The following is a 13,680-nucleotide window of genomic DNA, read 5'->3' on the forward strand; positions in this document are numbered from 1 at the left end:
CAGCTTCACAGTGGATCTGGGGGTGAGAGGATCCCAAGAATGGCTTTGTTTTTGTATGGCAGAGCAAGATCTCTTAGCCTGAATTACCACAAAAATATATACAGTCATTTATAGTAGGAGTTTTTAATCTTTTAAGCTTAAGGTAGGGTTTTAATTCCAGTTGCCTCGCTTGGCTTGCATATTATGGTAAATGAAAAAATACTGGAAAACTTTAAACACCAAATGGAACCGAGCAGAGCAAGATGACGCGATTGTTATTGCCTCATTGTGGTTATTAAGGTTCACAAGTTTGAGTTTCCTATCATATTGAACAGACATATTGTCCAGGATTAGCCCTTATAACAGGGGTGGGCATGCAGTCTTATGAAGAATGGGCCACTGGGTATGTTGACTTCTGCTGCAACTCCATAATTAGGTTACTAATAGAGGACTGATTGGCTGAAGAGTCCTCACACCTGGGTTTGAGCAGCTGACCTAAAGGTTTCCCCAAAAACTTGCACACACACCGGCCCTTTTGGATAAGATTGGCCATCCCTGCCTTATAATGTGTGTTGATGTGTGAATGTCTTGTAATTCACCCATGTAGCCTGCTTTTAAAACCCACTTCCTTATAAATTACATCACTGAGTATAAAAGAAAGGGTGATGGCACCCGGATATATACACTCACCTAAAGGATTATTAGGAACACCTGTTCAATTTCTCATTAATGCAATTATCTAATCAACCAATCACATGGCAGTTGCTTCAATGCATTTAGGGATGTAGTCCTGGTCAACTCCAAACTGAATGTCAGAATGGGAAAGAAAGGTGATTTAAGCAATTTTGAGCGTGGCATGGTTGTTGGTGCCAGACGGGCCGGTCTGAGTATTTCACAATCTGCTCAGTTACTGGGATTTTCACGCACAACCATTTCGAGGGTTTACAAAGAATGGTGTTCAAAGGGAAAAACATCCAGTATGCGGCAGTCCTGTGGGCAAAAATGCCTTGTTGATGCTAGAGGTCAGAGGAGAATGGGCCGACTGATTCAAGCTGATAGAAGAGCAACTTTGACTGAAATAACCACTCGTTACAACCGAGGTATGCAGCAAAGCATTTGTGAAGCCACAACACGCACAACCTTGAGGCGGATGGGTTACAACAGCAGAAGACCCCAGCGGGTACCACTCATCTCCACTACAAATAGGAAAAAGAGGCTACAATTTGCACGAGCTCACCAAAATTGGACAGTTGAAGACTGGAAAAATGTTGCCTGGTCTGATGAGTCTCGATTTCTGTTGAGACATTCAAATGGTAGTCAGAATTTGGCGTAAACAGAATGAGAACATGGATCCATCATGCCTTGTTACCACTGTGCAGGCTGGTGGTGGTGGTGTAATGGTGTGGGGGATGTTTTCTTGGCACACTTTAGGCCCCTTAGTCCCAATTGGGCATCGTTTAAATGCCACGGCCTACCTGAGCATTGTTTCTGACCATGTCCATCCCTTTATGACCACCATGTACCCATCCTCTGATGGCTACTTCCAGCAGGATAATGCACCATGTCACAAAGCTCGAATCATTTCAAATTGGTTTCTTGAACATGACAATGAGTTCACTGTACTACAATGGCCCCCACAGTCACCAGATCTCAACCCAATAGAGCATCTTTGGGATGTGGTGGAACGGGAGCTTCGTGCCCTGGATGTGCATCCCACAAATCTCCATCAACTGCAAGATGCTATCCTATCAATATGGGCCAACATTTCTAAAGAATGCTTTCAGCACCTTGTTGAATCAATGCCACGTAGAATTAAGGCAGTTCTGAAGGCGAAAGGGGGTCAAACACCGTATTAGTATGGTGTTCCTAATAATCCTTTAGGTGAGTGTATGTATATATATATATCCAAGATACATCGGAAAAAACCTTTACATGAAACATTGATCAGGTGGTCAAGATATGTAAAGGGTTTCATTTGAGTATATTATGATTCCAAGTCATCAACTTCTTTAAAGTTAGTATTTTTTTCTTTTCATGTGTTTCAAGATTGTAGAAAATGAGAGTTCACTACAACTTCATGCGAGATGTCAAGTCCAAGTTTTCACTCAAGTTTAAATCCACATTTTTATTGTCCTTGGGGTGAAAGGAGAAACAAAAGTATCATGAAGTAAAATGTAAAATCAGGGGGTCCCAGCACTTAATCATGTAGCACTCCCATCAACAGACATAATTCTGAAACCAAACATTCCGAGGTAATCTATTAGGTGCAGGAATAGAAACGATACCTAGTCCTTCTGAAATATTTTAAGTTGGGCCCAGTCTGAAGAAAGCCAAGTAGCTCTATGTATAAGCCCTGCCTAAAGAACCAGTGAGACTGAACCACAAAATGGGAGGCTATCCACATATTAACAAACCATGCAAATTTTCTCAAGTTATCAATTTCAAAACAAATAGTCGTCGATAAGTCATTGTATTGTTGGATATTTAATGCCATTGAGTAATTATTTGCCTATTGTGATAAAAAAAATGTTGGTTATAAAATCAAGGACACAAAGGAAACTGATCTAGGTTTTATCAGAATTATCTGAGCGAGTGAAAACATGGGAACATTGGATCACTGCCCTAGCAGGGAAGTCAATTGGGATTTTTTGTTTGTGTTATTCAAGAAAAGTCCCTATACACTTTATTAAATTTTGAATCTTCCAAATCTCTCTGGCCTTAAAGCATTGATCTGAGAAAGGTATTGACATTTCTTCTTCATCATCTGACCACATAATGAGCCATAATATTGATGAGATTGTGTTATCCTCACCTTCTTGGTGTCTGCTGTAGTCTATGTTGATGTCACTTGGTCCTGGAGGACTGATGCATGTTTTTGATTACCTATATCAGCAGCAGTCTCTGTTTCAGATTTATAACCCTTTTCCATCTTTACCTCATTATACACTGTATACTCAGCAGCAAAGAATCATGTAATATGCAAAGTTTATCCTCATTCTTCTTCCTATAATGAAAAAATAGTTACTCTCAATGGCTTTAGGGGGTTATAACCTAAAATTCATCCTTTCCAAAAGATGATATTATTGGAGATTACATTATGATGATAAGAGAACTTTTAAAATTACACATGGGAAAACTACAAAGAAAATATAAACAATTAATGAGATAGTTGCAAGCTGGCTTAACCCGATACAGGGTTGCCAGCTCTCACGCATCTGGCGCGACACTGACGCTTTCTGACTCTGAAGCAAGAAATTTTACTGCAAATCTACGTTATTCCATTATAAACCTGAAATTAGCTATATCAAGAGCGTTATGGTAGTCTGCTAACCCTACAGACTATTTATAAGGTAATACAACGGTTACATGCATGTAAATGCGTGTGCAGACTTGTCTCTAATTGAAAATCTCACGCCAATAATCTGACCAAAGTTGGCGACTCTTCGGATAACTACTGTCAAGGCACCTGTGAACCATTAACCTCTCAGTCTCCAGTGTGATTTTTTTAGGGCGAAGCAGTTCGCTCACTAGGGAACGTCTATAAAGCAGTCATTGAGACCCTGTACTTTCTATAATTGCTTTTACATAAAACTGATGGATTGGTTGATGGATGAATGGGTGGACTCATATTTATACAGTCAGGTTTAAAACCTTGGTTTATGTAACGAGCGACGCATGCCGCGCCTTCTGAGGGATTTACTGCGCATGCTCAGAACTCTCTGGCCCGGGTTTAAATCTCCTACTTGGCCGTTTTTATCAAGCGGTGCAACGTCAGTGGGGCCCAGTTAGCTAGCTGGTTTAAATTTACTATTGTGAAATATTGTATAAAAGTTTAGTTAAATTCTATAGTTTATGACCACAAGTTATGGCCGGCAGCGCCCGAGGTATGATATCTAAGTTCGTACTCATAAATGATAAGTTATAGTCCCTCTTTTTCCAGCTCTCGTGGCGGCCACGTTTCCCGCCCGTGAAAGCATTTCGGTATCTGATTCCACTGAATATAAACTATGAAATTATAAGACAACGCTATTGTTTAACACAGTATTTGCATAATTAAAGAGACGTTATTAAAGTTTTTCCCGGTGCCGAAGGGGACTTGAAATGTTTTTATTTCTAAAGACCAGTAATGGGTTTAAATAGTGCATTCATAACTGAGTCACGCCATTTTTTTTTGTCTCTGGTGATTATTTGGTGACTAGCGATAGGCGAGATTTGTCAGGAAGACTGAATTTACTTTTTTTTAAGTGTCTCCAGGTGAACCCGAGTTCTGTCTAAATCGGGGTCTTTTATATCGCCCTTAATTAACATGGCGCTGCAAAGCTAACAAGCTAAGGGGATATTTAGCAAAACCAGGCGTTATTATCCAGTCACGGCGTGAATACCCTTTGTAAGTAAAAGTTAACAACAGCTGCAGTTTACAGACATGACATAAGGCGACAAAAGGACAGCAGGGGGCGTAGTGGTTATAAAAACTTGATGTGCAACTTAGAAATCTAGCGATCAGCGAGGAAGGGAAATTGGAAATCAATTAAAATACAATAAAATGAACCGGAACAGTACAATAAATATGTATTCGAAGAGTGCTTTCTATCTTATGTGAGTAAGCATTTGGTGTGTAAGCACTAGAAAATCATCCCATTGTACAAAAATGTTGCATATATTCCTTTGAAATCACGACATTCTGTCCGTGTAATTTATTTGTATATTTGTTACATGTGGCCCTTTTCTTGCCGTTTCACAGAGGCATTATTCTCATGATAATGCTGTATCTCATCAGATATTTGACATATAACTGGGAGCTGTGACACCTACAGGAAATCAGCCCTGGGTGGCTTCTGTCCTCTTTCCGTAAAGCTTAATTCCTGGAGGACCACAGCCTAATGAATTTGTGAATAGCAAATAACAGTATTAGCATGTTTTTATCAGAAGATGTGCAGCAGCTGTACTGCTGTATATTGAAGACTTACTGTATTTTATAACACAGGGATAAATAGGATAGACAATTAGTAACTATATGATGATGAAGAGAAATGAATGGCCGGGAACACTTCAGGTACCTGGAAATGGAAGCTTCAGTGTGAGCCCAGCCATTGAAAATGTTTTGAGGTTTTTTTTTTGGCCTCGTTTTTGGATTGATATAGAGCTTTCTGCAGACCCTATGGGACTAAGGGCGTGAGTTCAGAGGCCAATGTCGCCCCTCATCCGTCTGTGGATCATGGACATTCCTACAACCATATCGACCACTGCATTCCATCACCTTCTTTGTGTGACATCACAATTTACCGAACAGATGACTGACATGGCCGCCGCCCCCACCCCCCTTGTCTCCCAGGCGATGACTTTGACGAGTGTGAAGAGCCAGGGGGCACGAGGTGGTGCGAATGGATGAGGGACGATGACAATTCGGGCAGGTATGGCTTGCAGCTCTGTGCCAGGGAGAGGCGTGACGGAGACCTTAATCTCCTTCGCTGGCGTGTTAAATTTTCCCGCTGGCTGCGTGGATTAACCTCTGACACTTGTCCATTCTGTTTAAGAGCGTCAATTAGCAGTGTTAGCTTAGCTTAATTGCCAGTCTCCATTAAGTGAGGGTTCTTGGCGCAAGTTTGATTGAGAAATAATTATTTTTGGTTGATTTGCATCCCGAAGCAAGTAGTAAAACTTGCTTCAGGCATGTGTTGGGGTGTAATTTGCTCAATTTTGTTGCTGCTGGCTTAGAGGTATATCATTTTAGGAGACAAAAAAAGTATAAAATTATTTATTTACATTGATTCACTTGAACAGACGTCTTATCTGTGAATAAAAACGCATAATCTGTAGCATGTGTATTGCATCTATTTGTAAATATAAATATTTATACTTACATTATTCAATATTTATTAATTTCATTGGTGACCTCTGTTTATGTTAATTCTTTTTTTATTCATGCCTTTTAAAATAGGACCTAAAGTATTGTGACACTCCCTTTGCAATAGCAGACTGTCCTAACATGTATATAAATACTTCCCTAGTTTAATTGTCCCTCAGAGTGAGCTGGAGGGTGACGACTTTGAAGATGAATGGCTTGCACCCAAACAGGTGAGGTAGCCGTTTACCTGCCTGCGGGAGTGTGTGAGCCGAAACGGGGTCTGCAGGTCTTCCATCCTGGTCCCGGAAAGCCCACATGCCAGCCGGTTCTCGTCTTACGAAACCGTCGGGTCGCTGGGATCCGAAATGTCAGACGAGGGTGACAACGGAGGGTGTCGGGTCCAGTGCAGGTCACCGGGGCCGCAGCGATGCCGTTGCGTGCCTGCCGCACCGTGGCTCCTGCCTATTTTTGGCCGGCCGGGCGTCTCGGCCTAATTAAACAGCCAGGTGGGCGGACAGAAAGACCGCTGGTCATGCCGATTCCAGCAGAGAGGCGTGCAGGTCAGTCGACGGTCCATTGGCGTCCCGCGGCTCGGCGACAGCTCAGCATTACTGCCGTGTCGTTTCCGTTTGCTGCTGCCGTTTGCGTATTTTTTATTTTTTTTTCCCTTTCTCTTGTATGGGGCCGCCCAGGGCATCTGTGGTAGACGCGAGACACGTAGGGGTGGGGGCCCCCTACATACAGGCTCCCGTCTGCAAACCCGTGACAGGTTGTTCCTCCACGGGGGAATCGGCCCCGATTCAGATGCCAGAAGAATCTCGGCGCTTCCCCCTCGGCCAATGACGAGCCGTGTAGACAGAGCCCGCCAGGTTCTGCGTGACAAATGCGGTGTTAACCTCTTCGTTGCCGCATGGACACTGGCGTGTAATCAACACAGTACATGTGGCAAGCTACACTTAACACGAGGAGTGTTGTATATATCTTGTTCCATACTCCCTTCCTGTAGGAAGGAATCCTGTGGTAGGAATTGCTTAGGCCTTCAGACTCCAGACATGGATCTTCTCCTCTAATAAATGATTGCTTTACTTACCCAAGCCTACCCTCTCACAACATTACGGAAATTAAGGAAATCACAGTTATATTCATATTGTTTTCAATCTACTGAAAAAAATTTCAATTACATATATGCAGTTCTGGTAATTAATGCTTAATGAATTGAACCATACATCAGTCATCTCAACAATGTACCTGCTATCGGGAAGCCTTAAGAAACACAGAAGACAGGGCATTATGGGATGCCATGTCTGTGGTTGCCTGGAGACCGTGTTGTCATGGCGGTACATAAACCTCATTTGAATGTATGCAGGTGTGTTGACTTTGGCGTACTGAGTGTGTAATTTATATAGGGTTCAGATGGGAAACTGTCATTTTGCAGCGATTTTGTGGCTGGTCTGGCATGCGACTTTTCCTACAGGGTGTGCTCTTCCCATAGACCCTCTCCGACATGCAGGATGAAGAGCTGGACGATGACCTTCTGCACAGTGACGACGACGGCCCCAGGTGAGGGGTTTGGCTCCGAAAGCCAGGCCTGTCACCCATAAATGGCTGTTGGATTTCCCCCACTGCCATCCATAACAAGGTGGCTGATAATCATCTCACCCTGATCCCCGTGATGGCAACTTACAATCCGGTAACCTTAGGTTTCGGATGAATTGCCACTATTAAGCTGGAAAAGGGTGGATTTGTCCTGATTTTGGCTTATCTGACAGATAAAAGGTGCAGTAACCAGTTGTCAGTAGTCAGGGATCTCCAGGGCTTTAACTGCATAACCATTATGGATAGAAAGCTAGGTTTTTACCTACCGGCTCCGCTTCCTCGCGATATTTCAGTGCTTGTGTATGAGAGTGTCGCGTGTATCTGCTTGCGGTTTGTGTCGTCCCGTAGTCCTGGTGTCACTGCCGGCCAGGACTCGACATTTGACCCCACCTCGCAGACCTCGACCAAAGCAGGACGACCCGGGGGTGATGAGGGCCCGGGTGTCGTCAGGGTGGACGACCGGGCCGGCACCCCTGCTGATGGGGGGGTCAGCGCTGAGGATGTGGTGGACATCGGAATTGGTGGCTCGTTGGACAATGAATTTCAAGTACGTCCTCTCCATTGTATAGCCAGAGATAATGCGTGCCCCCCCCACCACCCCCTGCTTTGGTTTGGGACGGATTTCAAATCTATTTCTGTCCCCGGGGAGCTGGGGGAGGGGCAGGGGAATTAGATCCATTATCTCTGTCTGCCAGCATGTTTATCTGTTTCCTGACAAAGTTCGTGTTGACAGCTTGTTTGGCGGTAGGTAATTCTCTGTCCGTGCAGTGCTGTGACCTTGTGGGGGTGCTTTGTGTCGTGGTGATGCGCTGCCAGTTGGCAGAGGTGGCTGATGGGATGCTCTTTCTGAGGGTTTCAGAGAGGGATCTGATAATCTGCCGCTTAGAGAACATTATTGACCTTTTAAAACATACCTGTAGGGTTTGAATGCTGTGGAAGGGATTGATCCTTCTTGTCTGTTTATTCCTTTATTTTTTCTTTTGTGTTATTGACCTTGTAGGAAACTGAAGAAAGGGATTGACCTATAGGTGTAAGAAGGGTGACTGCTGTGCTCTCTGTGACCTTATTATTTGGCCAAATTGTGGTTTTCCTTCTTGTTTTTTGGCCTTACTGTCATTGCCGTGCTATGGCACATAAACGTAATTCCTAGAACTGCATTCCTGTTTGCGTCTCCAGTTACAGGGCGAGGCGGGATGCTACTGCCAGATTCCAGGGCTTTCCCACTCTCGTTTGCTGATGGTTAGGTCTGCCGAATGGAACCTTTTAGGGGGATTTAGCCCTGTTTTCCCACGGGATCGATGTGCCGTGTCATGTCTTTGTCTTTAAGTTGATACTGATTAAATGGGTGTATTATCTCACTGTCATGTGGGTGACCGGATTGCTCTTCGTAATGTGAAATCTTTATTCTTCACTCGGTGTTGAAGCTTTTCCAAATGTTTTTGCAATACGTCTTGATGGCTTTAGAGAAAGTGAAAGTTCTTATGCCCTCTGATACAGCTGGATGTTCTTAAGGTGGTTTTATGAATGGGCAGAACATCAGGGTTTGAACCTATAAACTTTGACTTAAAGTAAATACTGGTGTTGTTCTTTTAGAAGCTCTTTTGCCAGTTACTCTGTTCTGTTCTGTTAGTTGTTCTGGAGAGTTGTGCCCTTTGTCTTAAATCATTTTCTGAATGTAAATAGTTTGAAAGTCTTAATTGCCCTTTAATTACATTTGCTTTTTGAAATGCTGTTCAGAACATTGTCACTGTTTAACTTGAAAGCCTTTTGGCAACCCTTGTTTATTTTTGGGTTTCCAGGTGGATGATGGTTTTTCTGGAGTTATCAGGAGTCCGCCAGTAGCCGTCGAGGTCCAGGAGACTGTCGAGGATGAGGCTGACAGAGGGGAGACTTCAGAAGCGGTTAGCGAGGAGGAAGAGGTGTGTCTAGAGAAGTGAACTATGCCTTCCTGAACTGGCTTCTCATTAGGGTCTGACAGTAGCGTTCTTGCAGACGGAAACCGCTGCTGTGTCCTTGAGCGAGGCACTTAACCAGCTTAAAAGGTGCTTTAATCGCCACAGAAAGAATGCCATTCAGTCCCATTAAATTCGAGAGAAGACTGACATTTCTGCGACCAAATATCTGTAAAACTCTCCTAAATATCTAGGCAACTCTCCTAATGATCTAGATGAATAAAAAGCACTGCAGCCTACCTGGGAATTTATTTAATTTTTTTGATTTTGATTTTGGGATGAACTAAGTAAATAGCTTGGATATCTCCTTTAAGTAAATAATCCATCCATCCACTTACCAACCACCTGAGCAGAGTCATGGGGTTAGTGAATAATGGATAGCAGAAATAAGTAAATGTCTCTAGTCTGTAAAGCCCAATAAATAGTGGACAATCTGAGTGTTTCTCGCACTGGTTTCAAACTGCATTTTTCTGTGGCAGAATGAAACGTGGATAGAGGAGCTCAAGAGGGAGTCGGAGCTGTCAGAGGAGGAGGATGAAGAGGAAGACCAGGAATCCCATCGGCTCCGCTTCAAGACAGAACGAAAAGACGCTTCCGCAGTTCCTCTCTCATCCGTGGCAGACAAACGGAGGAACATTCCGGAAACCTTAGGTACACCAACTCTCCTTAAGAAATAACATGTTCTTTGTGCTACAATTTGCTATATGTGAGAATTCGTGTTCCGCTATGTTAAGAAAAAACAACAAGGCAAACTGGAAACCAGACAGAAATTAGAAATGAATAATGAGTAATGCTGTCTGGGTAAAGGTAACAGTTTTGGTTACGCGTTATGTGTAATAAAAGTGCAAAATAATATCGAATGCAAGTGTATGAAGTACTCTTTTGATGTACTGACTGACTCATGATCTGTGGAGACACTAGTTCTGATTTGTGTAATACCAGAGCCGTTTTAAAGTATTGCTTTTCTGTCTTTAATCATCAGTTGAGAGAGCAAAGTGTTAATGTTAGTTTGTTTCAAAACAGAAGGAACTGTCTGGACACTTGCGAAAGAAAACTCCAGAACATCTCCTGCATCTCAAATCGTATAAGGGCTAACGGGGGGGAAAAAAACATTTAACAAGCCAATTGACATTTCAGCTAAAGTTACAAATGCAATTTCCATTGTGTCGACATTTGGTGACCTTATGTGACAGCTTATTTCCAGTGGAGGAGAGCTCCCTTTCTCACTGATTGAAGATGTCGTCCGAAACCATGCTGTTATGGAGCGCGGTGAAATTAATCTTGACACTCAGCGCGGAGGGAGTAATTGGTGGTTCGGGGGTACCACGGTGTGCAGAAAGGATTTGTTTATGTTTGGAGCAAAAAAATGGAAAAAGACTTTTTTATGATATAGACCCACCCCCCACCCCCCTTACTCCACCTAAGATTTTTGGAGGTGGGGAGGGGTGTTAAAGTTTCAGTTAAAATATTTTTATTCTGTATTTTCCCAGCTCAGGCTGTCTTGTTAAATGGTCTTCACTGCCCTCTGTAGCATGCCGTGCCCCCCTTACGCCTTCACTTGACCCGCCCCTCCCCCCCACAGAGCTTTCGGAGGAGGCCGCAGCCACCCTGTTTCTCCAGGCGACGACGCGGACACGCGGCTGGCTCGGCAGGAGGGGGAGAGGAGGCAGGGCTGGCTGCTCTACGCCCAGGCTGCAGGACATCGGTCACAGAGGACAGGTGGCGGTCTTCTTGGACGTCCAGTGTCTGCTCCTCTTTTACTGTTACAGTCCGGGCAGGTTAACAGAGGCAGTCTGCGCTTGCACGCGTGTTAGCGTTAGCGATGGTGGGCCACTGGTATTAGCGTTCGTAAGTTCACCCAGTGATAGTGTTAGCCGGGTCATCCAGAGTTGCTGTTAGCATTAGTGAGGTCGTCTGCCGTCAGTTTTAGCGAGGTCATGCAGAGTTACTGTTAGTGAGGTCATGCAGAGTTACTGTTAGCAAGGTCATGCAGAGTTACTGTTAGCGAGGTCATGCAGAGTTACTGTTAGCAAGGTCATGCAGAGTTACTGTTAGCGAGGTCATGCAGAGTTACTGTTAGTTGATGTAGAGTTACTGTTAGTTGATGTACAGTTACTGTTAGTGAGGTCATGCAGAGTTACTGTTAGTGAGGTCATGCAGAGTTACTGTTAGTTGATGTAGAGTTACTGTTAGCGAGGTCATGCAGAGTTACTGTTAGTTCATGTAGAGTTACTGTTAGTGAGGTCATGCAGAGTTACTGTTAGTGAGGTCATGCAGAGTTACTGTTAGTGAGGTCATGCATAGTTACTGTTAGTGAGGTCATGCAGAGTTACTGTTAGTGAGGTCATGCAGAGTTACTGTTAGTTCATGTAGAGTTACTGTTAGTGAGGTCATGCAGAGTTACTGTTAGTGAGGTCATGTAGAGTTACTGTTACTGAGGTCATGTAGAGTTACTGTTAGCGAGGTCATGCAGAGTTACTATTACTTGATGTAGAGTTACTGTTAGTGAGGTCATGTAGAGTTACTGTTACTGAGGTCATGTAGAGTTACTGTTAGCGAGGTCATGCAGAGTTACTATTACTTGATGTAGAGTTACTGTTAGTGAGGTCATGTAGAGTTACTGTTAGTGAGGTCATGTAGAGTTACTGTTACTGAGGTCATGTAGAGTTACTGTTACTGAGGTCATGTAGGGTTACTGTTACTGAGGTCATGTAGAGTTACTGTTACTGAGGTCATGTAGGGTTACTGTTAGCGAGGTCATGCAGAGTTACTGTTAGTTCATGTATAGTTACTGTTAGTGAGGTCATGCAGAGTTACTGTTAGTTCATGCAGAGTTACTGTTAGTGAGGTCATGCAGAGTTACTGTTAGTGAGGTCATGCAGAGTTACTGTTACTGAGGTCATGTAGAGTTACTGTTACTGAGGTCATGTACAGTTACTGTTAGCGAGGTCATGCAGAGTTACTATTACTTGATGTAGAGTTACTGTTAGTGAGGTCATGTAGTGTTACTGTTAGCGAGGTCATGCAGAGTTACTGTTAGTTCATGTAGAGTTACTGTTAGTGAGGTCATGCAGAGTTACTGTTAGTGAGGTCATGCAGAGTTACTGTTAGTGAGGTCATGCAGAGTTACTGTTAGTGAGGTCATGTAGAGTTACTGTTAGCGAGGTCACCCACCGTTAGCGTTAGTGGGATTATCCACCGTTAGCGAAGTCATACACCATTAGCGTTAGCACTCTGGGTTTAACCTTTCACTACGGCCTCCTCAAGATGCACAGCCTGGGACTGTCTGCCGTCATCAAGCAGAAATAATTCAATATTCGTCCTTTTTAATAGGTAGCAGGGATGAAAGCATAATCCTTGCTGATATTTACCTTTGATATTAGCTGCCCTGTGCCTGCAGTCCTGCCAAGCTTGTCACATGCTGTGAATTTATGCATGTTTATCTGACTCCCTCTGTACTGTGCCTGGCGGCATGGCCCCTGTTTGCTTTTCAAAATGTCAATTAAGCAGCCTATTTTGACGCTCGCACCCATGTTGATACATGGATTATACTAAATAACTTGGCCGTGGTCCATTCAGAAAGCTGTACGTTGGATTTAATTCACACTTTACTTAGGATTTAGTGTAATGTACTTTTAAAAAGGGAAAATAAAAAATTTCTCTACTGGACCATGTAATCGCTTCGTTTAGCTCATTGGGATGCTCTTGGGATGTCTTTTGAGTTCAGACTATCCCTTTTGAAGCCTTTTCAGGTCATATTCTGTCTGTATTGTGAACTTGCAGTAATTCAGGATAACAGAACCGAATAATGAAATTTGTGCGAGTTAATCTCTGAGAAGATACAGCCTGGAATATAAACACCTGTCTAATTGAATTTAAAAGTCCCCGATTCTCGTTATCGCGCCTGACTTAATTACCCACCGAACAGGCCAGGAGCCGAGTGTAATTATCCACAGCCGTCATGCGCCTCCCACATAAAGCACCAGGTGCTTTTTTCTCTCTACGATGCGAAAATCCGGCGCTTAAATGAAATGGCATATTATTCCATTAACTGCGGACAGCTTAGCCACTGGCGTGAGCTTGGACAGTTACCAGCGGCAGCCCTGGATTGCTTAATCCTCATTTTGACAGCAGGGGGCATAGTGGTTAAGATGCTAAATTTAATGAAGGGGTTATTTCAAGTTTAATTCCCAGAAATTACGTTTGAGCGAAGACTTTTGTTTTCTGGATCACTCGCTCTGGAAGGCATTTTTATTTTTTTTTGATTAGTTCTGCTATACAAATGAAACTCTTGTTAACAGTGTTAAC

At 43.4% G+C, this 13,680-nt stretch overlaps 1 protein-coding gene across 35 annotated transcripts in view; it reads left to right on the top strand.

Moving 5' to 3' along the window:
* Window positions 1–3,681: 3,681 nt before the first annotated feature.
* rbm33b (RNA binding motif protein 33b) overlaps window positions 3,682–13,680 on the top strand; it is a 54,784-nt gene continuing 44,785 nt past the window's right edge. For 31 of the 35 annotated variants that reach the window (XR_011989964.1, XR_002837341.2, XR_002837340.2 and 28 more), the window contains exons 1-8: window positions 3,682–3,863; window positions 5,312–5,390; window positions 5,988–6,054; window positions 7,317–7,384; window positions 7,769–7,967; window positions 9,220–9,339; window positions 9,852–10,023; window positions 10,955–11,094. Coding sequence is in view for 9 of the 35 variants with exons in the window: in XM_023804827.2 (XP_023660595.2) it covers window positions 3,845–3,863; window positions 5,312–5,390; window positions 5,988–6,054; window positions 7,317–7,384; window positions 7,769–7,967; window positions 9,220–9,339; window positions 9,852–10,023; window positions 10,955–11,094 (864 nt within the window). In the remaining 26 variants the exon portion in view is untranslated. Of the gene's footprint in view, window positions 3,864–5,311; window positions 5,391–5,987; window positions 6,055–7,298; window positions 7,385–7,768; window positions 7,968–9,219; window positions 9,340–9,851; window positions 10,024–10,954; window positions 11,095–13,680 lie in introns of those variants that run through there. The other 4 variants (XR_011989965.1, XR_011989971.1, XR_011989973.1 and 1 more) reach the window with 2 other exon arrangements.

This window comes from Paramormyrops kingsleyae, chromosome 4 (genome assembly GCF_048594095.1).
Source record: "Paramormyrops kingsleyae isolate MSU_618 chromosome 4, PKINGS_0.4, whole genome shotgun sequence".
Lineage (NCBI taxonomy): Eukaryota > Metazoa > Chordata > Actinopteri > Osteoglossiformes > Mormyridae > Paramormyrops > Paramormyrops kingsleyae.